This window comes from Bidens hawaiensis, unplaced genomic scaffold (genome assembly GCF_021521415.1).
Source record: "Bidens hawaiensis isolate Kalapana, Puna unplaced genomic scaffold, B.hawaiensis_p1.1 tig00010811_1, whole genome shotgun sequence".
In the NCBI taxonomy this organism is placed as follows: domain Eukaryota; kingdom Viridiplantae; phylum Streptophyta; class Magnoliopsida; order Asterales; family Asteraceae; genus Bidens; species Bidens hawaiensis.
In genome coordinates, this window is record NW_027491833.1 from 498,047 (window position 1) to 520,414 (window position 22,368).

Consider the following 22,368-nt stretch of genomic DNA (forward strand, 5'->3'; position numbering starts at 1 on the left):
CAAGATTATCCAGTTGCCATCTCAATGCTTTAACTATAAAGAAGACTTAGAACCGTCAGGCTCGACCCAAGCCCAAACATCAGGTTGATTGTTGAGTCGCAGGTTAGCCAGCAGGTTGTCGCAGGCCTGTTTCTCTCGTTTTTGTTGGGCCTACCTTAAGTAAATTGTAAAGTTATTGTTTGTCCACGAGGTAAATTTAGTAATATTAGACTGAAAAAAGAACACCTGCTGGGATATTTTCTCATTCACAATCAAATGTGTTGCTGATATGTGATTAAGAATATTGTTCATAATTAAATATCTTTTTCTTGTGTAGACGAACGATATAAGATTTATCTAAGATGTCTTCCTTGATCCAGGGACTCGTGTTTGTTGATGAGGTACACGACCACCATCCAAAACTAAGGTCTTATTATTGTTTGTTTTAGCAATTGAGACCTTGCTAATTTGTTTACATTAGCGAAGATTTTCTTAGGGGTCATCCATTCATTTAAGTGTACATGCCGAGTTCAAATATTAGTGTTACCTAGGTGTGAGAATCGTTAGAATGGTAAGGCAAACCTCATCAAGGTTAATAAGTAACTATCGAGGTGGTTGCATTATCTTTTGTAAATCCATCATCGCACAGTTACATAATACACGTGGATCAAACGATTAAAATACCATCAACACATTTAGTGTTTCTTAATTGTGGATGAGAAGAGAACCGAACATATAAGTGTGATTTGGCTAAAGAAGTATGGATTTGTGTTATCCTAGCAAGTGTCTAACCCAAGTATGGTTGCACGTTTACACTAAAAACCATAGTCTAGAGCAAACCTGTAGGCTAGGGGAAAACAACCCCATATCTTTATATGCGACCATGTCCATATCGGATTCAAAGTCATCCGGTTTTCATATATGGAAATGTCACATAATTTACTAATTAATATTTTCTAGAATCATAACCTCACTAATTAATGCTTCTTTTTTAGTATGACTATTATTTTAGCAATTCAATGATTTTTATAACAGTTTTTCATTCCACGAGTTATACATATTTTCCTACATCTCGTGGTTTTGCAAAGATAAATGTAAAGAATCCTTATGATATCTACATATATAGCGTTTGAAATATTTTCCACCCGTGTGTAATACGGGTCAATATCCTAGTTATCGTGTTATTGTTTAACGGGACATGCATAGTAATGTTATGACTTCAAAATCAGCGAATGTAGTTTTTAGAAAATTGGGTTTTGTAATTTAAAAAGCTATAGGGACGTAGCTTCTTGCCCGCTTCCGTCATGTTTCGATGTAATCAATCTTTTGAAAAACCTTTACCTTATTTCTGGCCTTGTTTTCCATTCATCATATCCTCAACCCACTTCACCATGAAATCAATATCATCTCCAATATCCAAATCCTTCACCCCAAATCCAATCACACTCAAACTCAAAACCCACATAACAAACTTCCAACAAAATAACAACCACCAAACCATCCAAACCCCCGCCATGTCCGACATCTTAGAATCCTCAAAAGCACAAAACCTCGACCTCAAACTCCAAACCGTGGGCCCCTTCTTCAGAATCACCGCAAAGAGTTTGAAAACAAACACAGTCCTCGGAAAAGCCGAAGGAATGATACGTGTGTGGTGGAACAAAGGCAAGATTTTGCATTTGGATTCGATTAAGTTGACCCGAGAGACATTGGGTATGGATAGATCCGTATTTGGAATCGGGTTGTTTATCGGAGCTGTGATGATTCGATACGGTTATGATTGCGGGTGTAAAACAGCTGAGTTGCTTGCGATTAATGATTCGGATGTTTACCATGCCAAGGTTTTTGTTTACTAATCGTGTTTAGTGAATGGGACGAGTTTGGGTTGATTTGTTTAATGAGTTTAGTTAAATTGAATATCTGACGTGTTAACCCGTTTAACAATACGAGTCTAGTCATCAATATGTTTACACTTTACAACCATTTTGATCATTTGGATAATAATCGTGTTTGGGTTACACGATTTTAAATGTGTATGTGTTGGATTTAGGGCTATAAACGAGTCGAGCCAGAGTGTGCTTGAGCTCGAGCTTAATCGAGCTGGCTGGAGCTCGGCTCGTTTTCTTTATTGAGTTGGAGCTCGGCTCGTCGAGCCGGGCTCCTCTAACATAAAATTTTTTATTTATTGTTCATTTAGTTTTATATTTTACAAATTCTGATATATAAAAGACAAATTTTGAATTTATAACTTTATATGTTTTATTTTGTTTATTATTTTATAAGGTTTAGGTACCGAGTGGCATAAAGTATATATTTAATTTTTATTTATTTATTTTTGGTATGCTATTATTATATATAGATATTAAAATTTAGGGTTTACTCTAAACGAGCCAACGAGTCGAGCCACGAGCCGAGCTGACCCTGGCTCGACTCGTTTAGAAATCGAGCCGAGCTCATTTAGAATCGAGGCTTTTCAAACCGAGCTATTTTCGAGCGAGCTACGGGCTTTTTGAACAACCCTAGTTGGGTTGATAATTTGATGCATTGACATGGATAAATATAATGGTCATGTTTTGGTTAATCAGTTTAACCCCTAACTCAAAACATCGAAACCTGTCAACTCGACACGATTTTTTTTATTAAATACCTTGTGGGAAAATGTGTCTAGTGATTAAAGAATTTGATGGGTTTGTTTGATTATGTTTTGCTCATGATTAAAAGCGTTTTAAATGTTTAATAGATAATAAATGATAAAGAAATCTGTTTAAGTTATCTAATCAAATGTTGAATGATTTTGGTTTGCAACTTGCAGCTTGTGAAGTTTTATAGAAGAATAGGTTTTGAAACGGTTTATGAGGTAACAGGTTCATCGATGGCGGATCTTGCCCACATGTTGGTATGGGGCGGTGTTGGCACACGTATGGATGCAAATGTTGAACGTCTCCTCCTGAAGTGGTGTACACGATTCACAGACAATAAAGATTCAAATTTGTAAATATGTAGTTTTAGTGGAAAGAAGATTTCAATTGGTTAAAGTTGTTTAAACATGTGACAAAGAGATGTTTATAAGAGCTTACTGGTTAAATTTTTAATGTAATGACTCAATACATACTTTTTACTCACGGGTCGTTCCTTACCTTTCAAACTAGAAACTTACCTTTTGGCTATTTCCAATTTCTTTGAGTATAGTTATATCCTACTACATGAAATCTGGTGTTGCTTGTTGTCTGCTTACCTACCTCCCTACGGTGCAATTGAATCCTTAAATGAAACATATTTGGAAGTGTTTCATAGTAAAAATGTAAAATGAATAGGTAGCAAGCTCTTATATGGGCCAATTGGAAGGTCTTAATATGGACCAATTGGAGATGGGAAAAGGCTGCAAAAGGATATAGAAAGAAGGCCAACTTAGAACAGAAGTTAGCTAACCATTATTTCATCTCTAGGCCCAATTTTAACTTCGAAACTATCTTCCAAATTTCAAATTGTAAATGCAAAACACGTGTAAAGTGGATGTCATTAACTTTCATACACTCCTAAGCTTTCAGATTTATGATTCATTCTATTAATAGAGGTTTTTTTTTATCAAATAGTTGTAGTTACAAAAGTACTATCTATTTGATGTACTTTAAAAATAATTTACCTACTAGCTTTGAAGTTGTGTAATACACAAGATTTATCAAATAAAAAAATATAATAAAGTCAATTATTTAAAATAAAGACATAACACAATAGGTAAGAAAGAAATTAAATATATAATACAATTAATATAATAAAAAATACATAATCTCAAATTTACATTCATATAGAAAACATAGAAAACGATTAAATATTGTTATAAGTTCAAAGAAGCAGTAAAAACGAATTCAGACGAGTTCACAACAATAATAAAACCAAAGAATTATAAGTACAAATAAATAATTTGATACATGGCATATGAAAGTAAAAGTAATATTTGTATATAATTCTATTTCTTTTGTTGAAATTGAGTATGTGATAAGTAGTTATGAAATAAAAAATATATAGAATTGATGGCTTCCAAAATACAAACAACTTGGATTATAATTTTTCAGAAAATACATGAATTGCAGGATTCTAAAAATGTTGAATACACGGGCCCTTATTGTTAAAAAATATTTATTTTTTAATAAAAAGTAAGGTATACATTGAACATTTATTAATGTGTACATAATATCTTGAAATATATTGAAAATGTTATAACTCATGGGTCAAACCATTTTCACATATGATCAATGAATATCATGGATTAAGGAGAAGATATATTAGAGGATTAAAAAAGAATTTTATGCTAAGATTGAATGTGGTTATAACAACTAAGCATTATTAGTTTTGTTTATTAGTATAGTAAAATAAAATAAGACGATATAAGATTTAGGTACTTTTCTCTATCATCATTAATTTTATCAAATTAATATTTCTCTTCTATTATTTTTAAAATCAATAAGTAGAGAACAAAAAATTCATCAAACATATAGTTTAATCAAATTTTGTCCTTGTGAAATAAAGATTTACAAAAAAAAAGTAAAATTATGCAAAGATTAGAAAAAAAAACTATAAAAAAACATTGCAAAAAATCAAAAAAAGTTATGTAAAAATTATAGCTACAACTCTAAAAAAAATTAGGATAGAGATACCGTACAATAATGGCTTAACGTATGAGAGGTACGCGATAGGCTTAAAGGCAAAAAAACAAAGGCAAAAGTACCAAAACGCTAAAAAACGCTCAACCAAACCCTAAACGCTCAACAAAAAACCTAAAACGCTCAAAAACGGTTTTTGTGCAAAAAAGTGAAAAGTTGATCGATTAACCATCCAAAACTGTTTTTTTCGGTGAATCAATGATTTATTGGATATGTATTGACGATTCCGAGATGTTGGGATGTGATTTCATGGATTGGTTTCATGGAAAAATGGATTCGCGTACATATTGTATGTTAAGATATTATTGTATTGGATCTTTTCCCAAAAAAATTATATCTAAAATTATGCAAAAATTTCATTAGAAAACATTAATTTTTCAATAATCCAAATCAAAATGAATCGAAATAGTTTTCATCTTAGTAAATCAAATACCAAAAAAAGTCAAACGCTAGTGGTATAAATATCAAATATAAATTACAACTACCTGTCAAAAGGACTCAACCCTCTTAGACATCTATTTTTCTAGGTCATACCTTTTTTTCAATTTTGTCCAAAGGACAAGTGATCCTTAATAGTCAGGGAGGGGGGTTGGTTCATTGTGATGGTGGTTCCATCACTCTAACCACCCAATGATGATGTGTCACATAACCTCAACCAAATCAATCACTAATGTTGAAATTTAGTTGGGGTGGTAGTGTGATGGTGTAGTGTGATAGTTTTTTTTTAAAATTATATAAAAAAATAAAACAATGTTAAATAAATATTGCATTTAAATAAAATATATATTACAAAGATAAATATATTAAAAAAAATCGACAAAAAATAAAAAATAAAAAACCACGGCGCTGCCCAACCCCACTTTTCGCATATCTCGTGTTTGCGTTGAAGTAAGGATTGATTTAAAGGGTTCGTCAAGATTTCGTGCGGTGGAAGGAGGAAGGTAAAATAAGTGTTTTTTTTTGTTTTCGTTCAAATGGTTGATATACGTCTCCTCATGTTTCATTTTTGAAGCATGAGCTTCTTTCTTTTGCTCCTTCGCCTCGACCATATCCGCCAACTTAGCCGACTTGTATTCGTTGAAGTCATCGGCCACCATTTCCTTTCCTAATCTTGACGATTCCCCAATTTTTTTTGTGATTCGGCCGTGTGGGGTGGGTATGTCTTGGTTGGGATCGTCTCCGGGTTGCTCGTTCAAGTTCATGTTCGACATGTGATGGTCGGGTATTTTGTATATATATTAGTGTATTAGTTATGTAGTTTTATTGAGTATATTGTTAGAACTTTGGTACTTCAAACATGCTTTTGTATTTCAGGTCATTGATCGTTAAAGATGCTAAATTGGACACTGGTACGAGCATGGAGTGATATCTCGGGAATACCAGAGCATGATTTGAAGTCTTGGGAAGTGTTACAAGGATTGGGAAGAGTATGGATGAGAAATCATAAGCTGATGCTAAAACTAAACAAGATGGGTTGACAAAATGCGACCAAGAAGTAAAACGAGCATATCCTGGGCTAGAAAATGAGTTACGGGACCCATAATATATGAATTTTGGGTTTTTCGATGAGAGAAATACAAATATGAGGTTTTCTTAGGTCTCGATACACGATGTCATGAAGCTATAACCATCGCGTATCGCTATGGTCATAAAAAATGGGAATAATCGAGTTTTAACATACATATATTCTATTTACGAACCCTAACGAGTTATTACGACTTCCAGTTGCTGTTAGGCGATTTTAGGGTGAATTCTAAGGCTACCAATCATCTCTTTATCAATCCTAATGACCTTCCTCATCATAATTGAAGACCTATCGATGACGATGCTCGACTAGTCTTCTCGAATCATACCCGGGATGTAGAGTATTGTATTTTACTATTTTTCTCATGTTTTAAGAACGAATGATTTGTAATTGTTTATGATTAATTTATGAGTATTGATGTTTAGTATTACCGTGCACTCAGTCGGTTTAGGTTTCTTTTGATCAGCACGATTAGTTTTCCAGTTGCTATGATAATTGCTTATAGGGTTGTTTTGACTAGTTTGAATATGATGAAGTATACAATTGCCCTTAGTTGAGTCACACTGACAGAGACTGTTTGATAACCAATGCCGTGTGTTAGCGATTGTTGACGCCTAAGGTTTGCCTAGTTAGTTAATCTGATTTAATCTTTGACAATTAATCTGTTAAGTGAACATGAGATTACTGTATATTTGCTTACTTGAAACCCGGGTGTGGTTTGTCTTTGTTAATTGTTGAAAGTTATTTTTTTCTTAATTAATATTAAAACCAAACTTATTTTCTTGTGTGATCAGCACTATAATCTGCTACTTCATAATCGAATAAAATATGTTACACGTTACATTGACCACATACTCCTCGTGGTTCGACACCCTACTTTCCCTAGCTTGCTTAGGTGATTAGGAACTCGTTTTAATTGTTTTTTACTAGATAGCGACAGTCTAGCATCAGCATGTTGCTTGACAAGCCGTCGGTAGACGTGTAGTTCCCGGACTCGGAAGTTTTTGATCTTTTTGAAGATCCTTTCTTCCTTGGAGCCGTCAGTCCGTCCATGTCAACCACGGGAATCGGTTCCCACTTTGAGTGATGTTTCGCAATCTCCCACGCGTCCAAGTGGGGAAAAGATCTATGTCGGAAAATCTTGATATAATTGCTCAAGGCGTTCTTTATGATAGTCGCCTCGCTCGCTCCGCTTTATGGAGTTCGGGTCTACAAAACATTTAGAAAAATATATGTATCAAAATTGTAAAAATAAAGTAATAAATTATAAAAAAATTAAAGTAATAAATTTAAAATAAATAATTACCAATTGGATGTAGCAAGCATTAAATTTCGACATTTTTCGATTCAAGTCTCCCCACTTTTCTTCACTTTGACAAGTTCTATCCCATTGGGTTTCTTATTAACGTTTTTGACAATATAAGTTTATTTTATTTTTCCCGAAATATTAATTTAACAATATCCTGAAGTATGTTGTTAATAATGCTTTAGGAGAATGTTATAAATATATATTAATGCGGGCATAAGTACTAGTTCATGAATCAAATCAAGTTTGTTCATCCTTTCTTTCTTGTTTTTAACTAACTATTATAATCAAACTATCATGTGTTTAGTTCTAAGTTTTGCTCTTGGAGTTGGTCTAGTAGTTAGTGTTGCTTTTGGGCTTGTAGACTTGTAGTTGGGCTTAACTGGAGCATGGAGCATAACCCGGATGCATAGTATAATCTCACTTTGTCTCTACAAGACACACGAGTCTAATGTCTAATCTAACTCGATGGGGGATTGGTTTGCGATATCTACTATTATAATAAATAAAAATATTGGTTGAACCATAAACCCCTTAGATGGCCTAATATTTTGACAAGTGGCACACTCTTGTAATTTCTAATTAAATTTATTATTTAAAATACAACTTTAATTAAAATTTAAAACATTCCTTATTAGTCTTATCAATCATCACATCAATATTAAATTTACACATTATACTTACCTGCATAAATTATTTAAATATTACAATTTTAGCTATTGTTAATTTTAGTGTATAGTAACCATATAACCGTTTACAATATGTACAAAACTAATGTGGTATTCTTTATTTATGGTTATGATGGAACTGGTAAAACCTTTTTGTGGAAGACACTTCTACTTCAATAAGATTCAAAAGAGAAATAATTTTGAATGCTACTTCAAGCGGCATTGCATCTTTATTATTTATTATTGTCGGGAGGAAGAATAACACATTCAAGGGTTGGAATTTCTATAAACCTTACTGAGGTTTCACTTGTGGCATTAAAAAAACGCTGATGCTTCCCATTTATTAAAGAAAACAAAGTTATTTATATGGGACGAGGCACCTATGACTTATAAACGTGCATTTGAAGCTTTGGACAGAACCTTGAGAGACATGTTGGGTCAAAATGTTAACATGAATTATGAAAGGCCATTTGGTGGAAAAGTTGTTGTTTTTGGTGGTGATTTTAGACAAACTCTTCCTATTGTTCAAGGCGGCACGAGGCAAGATATTGTTAATGCATATTTGTGTTCATCCTACCTTTGGGGTGTAAGGCCAGTTACCGGTAGCCCTACTTTGGTGTTGGATTTACTCATCAACATAGTTCAATTCATCAGAGTTAATAAAAACATACGCGGAAAATTAAAACTTCAACCATAACATTTTACATAACCTTCAAATCTTGTCTTATAAAACATTCATAGTCATTTAAAACAAAACATAGTCTTTAAAACACCACAACGTTTCTTCGAGATGTCAGTATCTTCGATTCCATGCCATGTGTCTTCAATCACGCGAGCTGCCTCAACCTATTTGCCTGCGTGCATACTAAAAGTCAGCTACGCTGAGTGAGTTCTAGTTAATCACATAAGTTACTTTACATACACATATACGTGCCCAAAGGTACACATTACATAATTAACCTGTCCATCGTTCTTACATATACATTCATAACTAACCTTACATTATAAAGAGCATTCGCCCTACATACCTCGGATATTATTAGGGTCCGGCACCCTCCATCCTCGGATATTATTAGGGTCCGATCACCCTTCATCCTCGGATATTATTAGTGTCCGGTACCCTCCATCCTCAGATATTATTAGGGTCCGGTCACCCTCCATCCTCGAATATTATTAGGGTCCGGTACCTTCCATCCTCGGATATTATTAGGGTCCGGTCACCCTCCATCCTCGGATATTATTAGGGTCCGGTACCCTTTCTTCCATACCTCGATAGCGTACTTTTCATATACATAATCGTAAGTTTCGCACATACATACATCATTCATTCTTCATCTTACTATATACATATAACATCAAACCATTTCCTGGCAGTACATACAATTCCGAAGATCGTTCACGTACCGACAAGAAATCATTCATACATTTCACATAATACATAATGGCATACACTTATCACTTAGGATAAGTGTATTAACTAATCACATCGAGTATGCACACAACCACGAAAACATAACAAGGAATGGGGCTAGAAACTCACCTGAATGCGGTTACGTTCACCATTTATAGTTATTCCTTTCTTAAGCTATGCACGACTAACTGTATAACAATTACACGTATCAATTAACTATCACTATCTATATCGCGTTTCTAGTTTATTCATAACCCACAACGAACGGGAGTCCGGGGGCAGCGCCCCTGGCACCGGGGTCTAGGGGCGGCAACCCCTAGCAGGGTCCAAGGGGCAGAGCCCCTGGCTGGGTTCGAGCTGCCAGGTAGGTCTGTTCACGAGCCGAGCTGAACCGAGAGAAGGTGTTGGTGCATAATGTCAGTAGTTCAGTATCTTGTGTTTTGTCTGTGTCTGTAATTGTTTAGTTTGTTTGTTACGTGTCGAATTGTAACACCCCAACCCGGAGCAGGCTGACGTATCACTATTACAGATATCATAGACCAAACAAAAACCATTTAAATGAAATGAAAAGAATCCCATGGCAACCAAAAGAGTTAAAAACACAGAAAGAAATTCTAAGTCAAATTTATTAAATTCTTAAATAAAAGAAAATTTAATCAAGTCCTTATTCTTGAGCTTCATTTTACTCTCATCACTGATCTCCCCGATTTCCCGAATTACCTGTTAGCAAATAAGACAGACACAAACAAGAAAATACGGCTGAGCCAAAAATTGCCCAGTAACGGAAAGAACAATAGTATAGGTAAAAGCACACATAAGACAAAACACATACTGAAATAGAACTGAAACTATTGCGGATATAAAACCACGTTTCAGACCGAACTATAATTAGATGCGAAACATAATCCGATACACTATCGGGACGTAATCTGAATATACTCAAATTTAACCAAATGCATATACACATATCGAAACGGACCAGAAATATAGCGAAACAAAATATAATTACTAAAATACACGACGATGATGTTAAAATAAATAGGTCGTGTAATACGGAAGCACCCAGAGCCTAAACAGAGGGGTACACAGCTAGCTAGTCCATGCACCAAGGAGACGGTGTGGGTGGCGTGCACACATTGTTCCATCTCAAACAGAAGTCAGGAGTCAGGAGTCAGGAGTCGGAGCTAAGATCGATCTATACGCCTCTAAGTGGCCAAGGTACTACATGAGTACTTTCAGAGACGCCGTGAACTTTGATTACGCACTGTCACGATAAGTGCCATGTCGTTGACGCCCCAACGACAAGTCAGAAATGCTCGGGTAACAGAGTACTGAACTAAAGTCGTATAACTAAAAGATATTTAAACAGGAACATGCAATAATGAATTCAAAATATATATAACCTATTGCATGCTATAAAATTAATATAACCATATCATACGAATAAACCGAACTAGATAACAAAAATCCGCACTACGAAGTGACGGACATCGAATATAAAATGGACTAGAACCAATACTATGAGTGAAGAAAAACAGAATCCGTACTACAAAGTAACGGAATATAAATAGTACTAAGAGGAAACAAAAACAGAAACCGTACCTTATATGATTATAAGCAAAGCAGACGGGGTCGAGTTACCCTCAAGTAGTGTTAGAACCTACACTTTAATTATAATTTTATATTAGATTCCAGGGATTCATTATATGATTTGGTTGAATTCCTTTTCTTTTATTCATATTATAACATGAATTATCTACTGATGTGTAATATGAACCCAACGTTAGATTTATTATGTATTCAACTAATGAACAAGAATTTGATTTTAGTTACTGAGTTAACCTCTAACTAAAACTACCCATCCCTTTCTTTTGCAAATTAAAATAATTTTCCAATGACTTGGTGAAAAATAAGTTTATGACACTTTCGATCACAAAACTAACATATACTCACTTTTATAATCTTGAGGGATGTCCATATTTTTAAAGGAAACCATGTTTTAAAGTAACAGGAACCAAATTCATCAGGGTAATGGCCATATCTAAACACTTTTAAGCATAATAATGGATTGTATTTTAACTAGCAGAAAATCAAGTCATTACCGCAATATGTGAACAGCAACTATACTTAATCAGGGTTCCGGTGGCGGCTTATCTCGGAGGAGCAGAGAGCGGAGGTTCCGGTGATTCTTGAAACCACTAAGGCGTCCGAGGCTGTGACGGTTGTCTCCGAAAACGATCGTTAGCGGTCACGGTGGTTTCCGTCAGAAAGTTTCCGGCAAAGGTGTCGCGTTTCCTGACGAACCAAGTAGTGGCAGTGGTGATGGCGAAACTCGGAAGAGCAGGAAATGCGGTGTTGGCGTCAACCAAAGGCGACTGCTACGGTGGCGGAGGTGATGACGGCAACCGGCGGGGTTGTGGTGTTGTACAGAGAGAGATTAAGATTTAAAGTTTGATGAATCGATATCATTGGAACTTTATCGTTTATATATATTAAACAAGTTATAAACACAATCAAATTCCTAAATAAGTTAGTTGTTTGTTGCTCAAGTTTTTGCTGGAATGTTACAAGTTGTAAACTTGCTCAAACTCAAATTCTTAAATTTCATATTTTATTCAAAACACTCATCCGTTGATGTTATTATTATTATTATTAATTATACCATTTACAGTTTAAAGTAATATTTATATTAAAATTATGGTTATTCGATCAGAATTTTAAAATTATGGTTATTCGTTTGTTATCTAATACAAAAGTTTGGGTTATTATAATTATACTCCCCTAAAAAAAAAATTTCGTCCTCGAAATTGTAAGACGGTGACACATACTTTCGGATATCACGGAAACGAAACAAACTTAAAACTTTCATAAATTCAGACATGACAATTGCAAAGTCTTGGAAACCAATATTAGGACATATAAAACAGAATTCATATGAAATGAAAACCATCCAAATTGAAATCACCAAGTGCTAAAACGGAAATAAATACGGATATTGGGAACGAATTGTATCCTCCATTTCCCATGTAGCTTCTCGTTCAGAATGGTTCTTCCAAAGAATCTTAACGAATGGAATAGTTTTCTTTCGCATAATGCGTTCTTGACGATCAAGAATAGCTTCAGGTTCTTCTTCAACAGATAAATCCTCGCGAATCTGATGGAGCGGATAGGTAACAACATGTAACGGATGATAATTATACCCCCTAAGAAGAGATACGTGAAAAACCCTATGCACATGAGATAACTGAGGTGGTAAAGCCAAACGATAAGAGACTTCGCCAACTCTTTCAAGAATTTCAAACGGTCCGATGAATCTTGGGCTAAGCTTTCCCTTGATTCCAAAACGTTGAACGCCTCTACAAGGTGAAACTCGCAAGAATACCCGATCTCCGACATTAAATTCCAAAGCTCGACGATGTCGGTCTGCATAGCTCTTTTGTCGACTCTGAGCCTCTTTTAGCTTCTCACGAGCAATGGTAACTTTCTCATTTGTAATCTGTACCAACTCGGGCCCTTCAATAATTTTCTCACCAACCTCATCCCAACAATTTGGGGCTCTACACTTACGACCATATAAAAGCTCGAATGGCGCCATACCGATGCTAGCTTGCCAACTATTATTGTAGGCAAACTCAACCAGACTTAAATACTCGTCCCAGTTTCCACTCCACTCTAAAGCACATGCTCGAAGCATATCTTCGAGTGTCTGAATGGTACGTTCTGACTGACCGTCAGTCTGAGGATGAAACGCGGTACTGAATCTCAATCTAGTACCCCATGCGGCCTGCAACCCTTTCCAAAAACGCGAAGTGAAACGTGGGTCTCGATCACAAACAATAGAGACGGGGGTGCCATGGAGTCTCACAATCTCTCGAGTAAAAATATCGGATAACTTACTGACTGAGAATCCTTTTTGAATCGGAAGAAAGTGAGCCGACTTTGACAACGATCGACTACAACCCAAATAGCATCATTTCTTTTGAACGTTTTAGGTAGTCCGGTAATAAAATCCATTGAGATATCATCCCACTTCCATACCGGAATGTCAAGTGTCTGAAGTAAACCCCCAGCTCTTTGATGCTCAGTTTTAACTTGCTGACAAGTAAGGCATCTGCTGACATAACTGGCCACGTCCTCTTTCATACCGCTCCACCAAAAATGTTGACGAAGATCTCGATACATCTTTGTGGATCCGGGGTGTATTGAGAACGGTGAACTGTGAGCCTCAGCTAACAACGACTCCCGTAGGGTGGAATCGCTAGGAACACATAACCATTTCCCACACCAAACTACGCCATGTTCGTCTTCTCTGAATTCTGACTGTTTACCACCCTCCAAATTCTGTATAATTGCCCAAATTTATCCGTCTTCATATTGCGCACTCTTGATTCGAGAAATTAGATCAGGCTCAATCTGAAATCTGGCTAGATATCCATTGGTATCACCAAAATGGAGACCAATACCCAATCTATCCAGATCATTGAGGATATGAGGTTGCAGCTGAAAAGAATTTATCGTTCCGGAACTCTTCCGACTAAGAGCATCGGCTACAACGTTTGCCTTCCCCGGATGATACTGTATGATAGCGTCGTAATCTTTTAGAAGTTCTAACCAACGTCTCTGTCTCATGTTCAGTTCCTTCTGAGTGAAGATATATTTCAAGCTCTTATGATCAGTGAAAATATCGCAAGTCTCTCCATAAAGATAATGGCGCCAGATTTTCAACGCGAAAATAACTGCAGCGAGTTCGAGGTCATGCGTCGGATAGTTAACCTCGTAAGGTTTCAACTGTCGTGAGGCGTATGCAATGACTTTACCATGCTGCATTAAAACGCAGCCGAGACCTTTCTTCGAAGCATCACTATAAATTTGGTATCCACCCGAGCCTGAAGGAAGTGTAAGAATCGGATTAGAAACCAATCGCTTCTTTAGTTCTTCAAAACTTTTCTCTCGATCATCATTCCAGGAGAACTTAACCCCTTTCCTTAACAGTTGCGTGAGGGGTAGGGCGATGGCGGAAAAACCTTCAACAAATCGGCGATAATAACAGGCAAGGCCGAGAAAACTACGGACTTCTGAGACTGAGGTAGGTCTAGGCCAATTAGTGACTGCCTCGATTTTAGCCGGGTCCATTGAAATGCCTTCGGCCGACACAATGTGACCCAAAAACGCTACCTTGCTTAGCCAGAACTCGCATTTTGAGAATTTTGCATAAAACTTCTTTTTACATAAAATCTCGAGTACAATACGAAGATGATCCTCATGTTCCGATTTACTTTTAGAATAAATTAGAATATCGTCGATGAAGACTATCACGAACTTATCAAGAAATTCTCGAAAAACTCGGTTCATCAAGTCCATGAAAACGGCCGGGGCATTGGTTAACCCAAACGGCATCACCAAGAATTCATAATGGCCATAACGAGTACGAAAAGCTGACTTAGAAACATCTGAATCCTTGATCTTAAGCTGATGGTAACCAGATCTCAAATCAATCTTAGAAAAACATTTGGCGCCTTGAAGCTGGTCGAATAGATCATCGATACGAGGCAAGGGATAACGATTTCGAATTGTGATTTTATTCAACTCCCGATAGTCAATACAGAGTCTTAATGAACCGTCCTTCTTCTTCACAAATAAGACCGGTGCGCCCCAAGGAGAGACACTCGGTCTAATGAAACCCTGTTCCAATAATTCTTGTAGCTGCTCTTTGAGCTCCTTAAGCTCCAAAGGTGCCATACGATAGGGTGCCTTAGAAATCGGCTCGGCACCAGGGACAAGATCAATAGTAAATTCTACCTCGCGATCTGGTGGAAGTCCAGGCAATTCTTTAGGAAAAACGTCCGGAAAATCACAAACAGTCGGATAATCAGAGATTTTGGGTTCATTAGAAGATGTAGCTTTAACTGAAGCAAGAAATCCCGCACAACCGTGCGATAGAAACTTATGAGCCTTAAGCGCAGAAATAATTTTTAAAGATTTTCGAGGCTGGGTCCCCTGATAGATAATTTCGGGACACTGAGGATTTCCAAATAAAACACGACGAGTCTGACATTCGATCGTAACATTATGTTGCGATAACCAGTCCATACCCAGAATAACATCAAAGTCGCTCATATGCATAGGATACAAGTCTGCGGCACGGATAACTGAATTGATTCGGATTGGACACTCGTTATAAACGTGAGAGATAACAGTGGTGTCTCTCAGAGGAGTAGATATCACTAAAGGGTACTCTAAGGCAGTAGGCATAGTCATTAAATATTTAGCAAATAAGAGTGATACCACAGAATGTGTCGCACCAGTATCAAATAAAACATACGTATCACGATCACCAATTTGTAAATTACCGGAAACCATACCTGGGGCATTAGCTGCATCATTAGCTGTAAGTGTAAAAACTCGTCCTCCTGCAGCAGATCTAACATCTTCCCTAGTATTAGCCATAGGGTCCCGCTGAGGGCAGTCTCTGATCATGTGTCCTGCATCTCCGCATCTAAAACAACGACCTTCAGCTCGACGACAAGCACCTCCGTGACCTTTCCCACACGTGCCACACAGAGGAGTATTTCGGTTTTGTTGATTTAGTGGTTGAGCTCCGGTGGGGTTATGATGTTGTTGCATATTATTCTGTGCGGGCCTATGATTCTGATTTCGATTTTCCCCATTTCGTGGCTGATTGTTGAAATTCCTATCAGTACGCTGTCTACGGTCTCGGGGTACAAGGGACTGTTCGGTTCCAACTTGAGAAGAAGATTGACCCTGATTATTTTCTCTAGGCCTCTTACGACTTTCATCAAAAGATTTCTGGCGGTGTTTCTTATCATTATCAAGGTTCTTAACCGCATCAACTATCTCATTTATGTCATTAAAACGGAGGTTCAAGATAAACTTCCTATCTCGGTCACAAATGGCCCACTTGAAATGGTTGGTCTGTTGTTCTTGCGTGCCTACAGTTGGGCCAAGAAAACTAACCAATCGACTGAAACGATTTTTAAACTCAACGATGGGCTCATCATTAGCCTGAATAATTGAAGAATATTCTCTCAAATATTCACTGCGATCAGCATCAGTGAAGTACTGTTGGTAAAACAAAGTACGGAATTCATTCCAAGGAAGTGTAGCAGCATAATTGTCTCCACCACCGGCAGCTTTCAGTGTCTTCCACCATCTGTGAGCGTCATCTTCGAGCTTGTAAGTAGCTAATCGAACCTTAAACACATCTTCAACACCCAGCACTTCAAACAGTTTCTCGATGTGCGCGATCCAGTTTTCAGCTTCTACTGGAGAACTAGCAGTACTAAAGGATTTTGGCTTTTGCTTTTGAAAACGCTCAAGCCAGACATGAATACCAACAGGATGATTGTTGCCTCCAGCATTGTTTCCACTGGCGTTGTTGCCACCGGCGTTGTTACCACCGACATTGTTGCCACCGGCATTGTTGCCACCGGCATTGTTCTGCTGCAACTGTTGTATGATGTTAGGGACTGCCGCAGCAATAGCCGCATTGACGGCGTTAGCGACAAGAGTCGCAAGAGGTGGGTCGTTTCCAGCATCATTCCCGTTTTGGCGGTTAACACGTCTTCTAGGAGGCATCTTATAGTAAGATAACGTATGAATTGAACGATAAAGATTTACGGAATACGCGAAAGACGAAAAGGAAAATCCTAACCCGACGTCTACCCATTAACTCACATTTTTAATTATTTTCGTGTAAGTTTTCTACAAAAAAGAGCCTGGGCTCTGATACCATAACTGTAACACCCCAACCCGGAGCAGGCTGACGTGTCACTATTACAGATATCATAGACCAAACAAAAACCATTTAAATGAAATGAAAAGAATCCCATGGCAACCAAAAGAGTTAAAAACACAGAAAGAAATTCTAAGTCAAATTTATTAAATTCTTAAATAAAAGAAAATTTAATCAAGTCCTTATTCTTGAGCTTCATTTTACTCTCATCACTGATCTCCCCGATTTCCCGAATTACCTGTTAGCAAATAAGACAGACACAAACAAGAAAATACGGCTGAGCCAAAAATTGCCCAGTAACGGAAAGAACAATAGTATAGGTAAAGCACACATAAGACAAAACACATACTGAAATAGAACTGAAACTATTGCGGATATAAAACCACGTTTCAGACCGAACTATAATTAGATGCGAAACATAATCCGATACACTATCGGGACGTAATCTGAATATACTCAAATTTAACCAAATGCATATACACATATCGAAACGGACCAGAAATATAGCGAAACAAAATATAATTACTAAAATACACGACGATGATGTTAAAATAAATAGGTCGTGTAATACGGAAGCACCCAGAGCCTAAACAGAGGGGTACACAGCTAGCTAGTCCATGCACCAAGGAGACGGTGTGGGTGGTGTGCACACATTGTTCCATCTCAAACAGAAGTCAGGAGTCAGGAGTCAGGAGTCGGAGCTAAGATCGATCTATACGCCTCTAAGTGGCCAAGGTACTACATGAGTACTTTCAGAGACGCCGTGAACTTTGATTACGCACTGTCACGATAAGTGCCATGTCGTTGACGCCCCAACGACAAGTCAGAAATGCTCGGGTAACAGAGTACTGAACTAAAGTCGTATAACTAAAAGATATTTAAACAGGAACATGCAATAATGAATTCAAAATATATATAACCTATTGCATGCTATAAAATTAATATAACCATATCATACGAATAAACCGAACTAGATAACAAAAATCCGCACTACGAAGTGACGGACATCGAATATAAAATGGACTAGAACCAATACTATGAGTGAAGAAAAACAGAATCCGTACTACAAAGTAACGGAATATAAATAGTACTAAGAGGAAACAAAAACAGAAACCGTACCTTATATGATTATAAGCAAAGCAGACGGGGTCGAGTTACCCTCAAGTAATGTTAGAACCTACACTTTAATTATAATTTTATATTAGATTCCAGGGATTCATTATATGATTTGGTTGAATTCCTTTTCTTTTATTCATATTATAACATGAATTATCTACTGATGTGTAATATGAACCCAACGTTAGATTTATTATGTATTCAACTAATGAACAAGAATTTGATTTTAGTTACTGAGTTAACCTCTAACTAAAACTACCCATCCCTTTCTTTTGCAAATTAAAATAATTTTCCAATGACTTGGTGAAAAATAAGTTTATGACACTTTCGATCACAAAACTAACATATACTCACTTTTATAATCTTGAGGGATGTCCATATTTTTAAAGGAAACCATGTTTTAAAGTAACAGGAACCAAATTCATCAGGGTAATGGCCATATCTAAACACTTTTAAGCATAATAATGGATTGTATTTTAACTAGCAGAAAATCAAGTCATTACCGCAATATGTGAACAGCAACTATACTTAATCAGGGTTCCGGTGGCGGCTTATCTCGGAGGAGCAGAGAGCGGAGGTTCCGGTGATTCTTGAAACCACTAAGGCGTCCGAGGCTGTGACGGTTGTCTCCGAAAACGATCGTTAGCGGTCGCGGTGGTTTCCGTCAGAAAGTTTCCGGCAAAGGTGTCGCGTTTCCTGACGAACCAAGTAGTGGCAGTGGTGATGGCGAAACTCGGAAGAGCAGGAAATGCGGTGTTGGCGTCAACCAAAGGCGACTGCTACGGTGGCGGAGGTGATGACGGCAACCGGCGGGGTTGTGGTGTTGTACAGAGAGAGATTAAGATTTAAAGTTTGATGAATCGATATCATTGGAACTTTATCGTTTATATATATTAAACAAGTTATAAACACAATCAAATTTCTAAATAAGTTAGTTGTTTGTTGCTCAAGTTTTCTCTGGAATGTTACAAGTTGTAAACTTGCTCAAACTCAAATTCTTAAATTTCATATTTTATTCAAAACACTCATCCGTTGATGTTATTATTATTATTATTAATTATACCATTTACAGTTTAAAATAATATTTATATTAAAATTATGGTTATTCGATCAGAATTTTAAAATTATGGTTATTCGTTTATTATCTAATACAAAAGTTTGGGTTATTATACGAATACTGTTGATTATGTAAGTTCGCTGATATGTATAAGCGAACTTGGGGACCAAGCGAAGCTATGACAACTTTGCCTAGCATGTTAGGCGAAGTTGTCGAGGTATATATAAACCTCAACTTCGGGTTTTAGTGAGTGAGTTTTTTTTCAGAACGGGTTTTTGGTGATCTTGTGCATCACGTGTTGGCAATAGAAATACATCAAGTTCTCAAGTATTATCTCGTGTGTTTACATACTCATTTAACGTATTGCTTATCTTACACTCGTATCGTATTACGTGGGGATTCCGCACCCTCGTGTTACGAGATACTCCTGTGTAGATCCGGCTGGGAACCTACAATTGGTATCAGAGCATTTTCTCGTGATTGTGTGGTTCGGGATTATCACAAGGGGGTTAAGATCGTTCAATTTGACCATTCCGGAACGAGTTTACGTTGAAATACCTCGTTTTTGTCTTTTGCCTCATCATATATACCCTAAAAACACCCTCGCGTCCATCGCAATCAACCTAACAAATCCTGCAAAACCTCATTGTTCGTCAAGCGAAGTTGCCGCCACAAAACGTAGGGTTTAAGCGAAGATATAGGTTTGGCGAAGTTGATTTGCTGCGAAGTTAAGTAGCAGACTAGCGAAGTTGTTCAGCGAACTTAAGTTTCAAGCGAAGTTATATTAACTTCGCTATTTGCTCACTGTTCACAGAAGGTTATTTAAAAAAAAGGTTTGAGTCTTGTTTCTTTCAACTATGACTTCAATAAACATCACAGAACTGGTAAAGATGGAGGTTGAAGCCGGTTCAGCAACTAAAGCTCCAAAACCGCTTAAGGGTACCGACTTCGTTGCATGGAAAGATCGGTTTGAACAGTATGTGAAGTATCAAGATGCTAAGATGTGGGTTTGCATTCAAGACGGGTACATTCCACCAACATCCATGTTTGAAGGTCGTGAACAGATTAAGAAGTACAGTAAGATGGAAGAGGACGAAAAGAAAATGTATGAGGCAGAGAGTAAAGCTCATGCAGCTATAACAATGGCTCTTCCACAAGAGATTCTTCATACCTTCAAGAAATACAAAACTGCCAGAGAGCTATGGGAAGCACTAGAAAATAGATATGAAGGTAATGTGGGGATACGTACTTCCAAGAAAAAGCTGCAAAAAACCCAATTCTCTGTATTCAAGTATTTGAAAAATGAATCACTTGATGATATCATCACACGATATTATCATTTGATGACCGAACTAAATAATTACTCCATTGAATACAAGGAAGAAGAGGTAGTAGAGAAACTTCTTGATGCTCTCCCACCAAAATGGGAAATGTACACTGTACTGATGAGAAAAGATAAAGATTTTGACAAGATTGATTTGGAAACAGTGGTCACTAAGTTACGAAATTTTGAACTTAACATGGTTCGAAAGGAGACACCAACTGATCAGGTTCAGGATCCGGGAATGTATGGTGCGAAAGTCACTCCAAGCTCAAGTTCAAAATTAGAATACACTGCCTACTACTCTAAGGGGGAATCAAACTCCACTCCAGATGGTCATGTGATTCTCAATATGGATGGTGACGTATGTTTAGTAGCAGGAGGGAGTAATTCCTCTAAGCCTCAAACTACAACTGGAAATTTCTCATCAAATGCTCCAAGCAATAACTACTCACAGATGCCTATGAGTGTGAAATCTGCTGAACAACAGTTTGCCATCTATGCATCTTTCATTGCATCTTATGAGAACTATATCAAAGGAAAAATAGTAGACCCTGCAACTTTGGATGAAGACTATGATCAGATCGATGCTGATGATTTGGAAGAGATGAATCTGCAGTGGCAGATGGCTATGATAGTAAGAAGGGTAAAGAGATTCATGAAGAAAACGGGTAGAAAGTTCGTTGGAGAAATCAAAGGTTCGATGTTACAACTGTCAACAAAATGGACACTTTTCTAAGGAATGTACAAATGAGAGAGTCGAACGAAGTCAGAACAGGCCTGCACAACAGAATGGGGGTGGTAGTGAAAATAGGGCTATGGTATCTCGACAGAATAGTGGATACAACTGGAATATACAAGTTGAGGAAGTGTTCGAACAAGCTAATTTGGTAAACATCGAAACTGGAGGAAGTGAGAGAGAGACGGGAGAAGATCAGGCATACATGGCAGAAGTGAACGATCAGCTCTCTGAGGTAAGTTCTGAACTTCATTGTGAACAATGTGAAAATCTTTCTGAACAATTAAAAACATTAACTGATCAGTTTGTTAGTTTGGATACTCAATTTAAAAACCTGAAAGAAGACCCCTAGGCACAAGTCATCCTCGTACCGGGCTTGGACCATGTCTCCCGAACAATCTCAGTACATATGGCGCAAGACGATTCCACATATCGAGGTCGGAATGAGATCGGGTGTTTTCACGAACTCCGAATCATTCTCTTGAAGCTCATCCTCTTCATCATAACGCTTGCCCCGAAATGACCTGGACCAATAGGGAAATCCCAATTCATTGGGCCTTTCGATACAATCAAATAGAAAGCCACATCACTACTCTAAAACTAAAGAAAATAGTTACTCGGTAAAAATAAAAGCTAGTGAAAAGGATATTAGAAGTCTTAAAGCCAGTCTAGCTGAAGAAATACAAGTAATTGATCTTAGTTATGAAGTGTTAGAAGAAAAGATCAAACTAATTGCTGAAAAAGATAAACAGATAGCTGATTACCAGGTAAAAGTGGTGGAACTAAACAGAAAAATTGAACAATTTAGAAATTCTTCAGCAATGCTAGATCA

At 37.1% G+C, this 22,368-nt stretch overlaps 1 protein-coding gene across 1 annotated transcript; it reads left to right on the forward strand.

Moving 5' to 3' along the window:
• The first annotated feature begins 1,314 nt into the window (after positions 1-1,314).
• On the forward strand, positions 1,315-2,974 carry LOC143536491 (uncharacterized). Its single transcript, XM_077030469.1, has 2 exons — positions 1,315-1,820; positions 2,792-2,974. The coding sequence occupies exons 1-2, from the start codon at positions 1,371-1,373 to the stop codon at positions 2,972-2,974; spliced, it is 633 nt and encodes a 210-aa protein (XP_076886584.1). The 5' UTR covers positions 1,315-1,370.
• Positions 2,975-22,368: the final 19,394 nt, after the last annotated feature.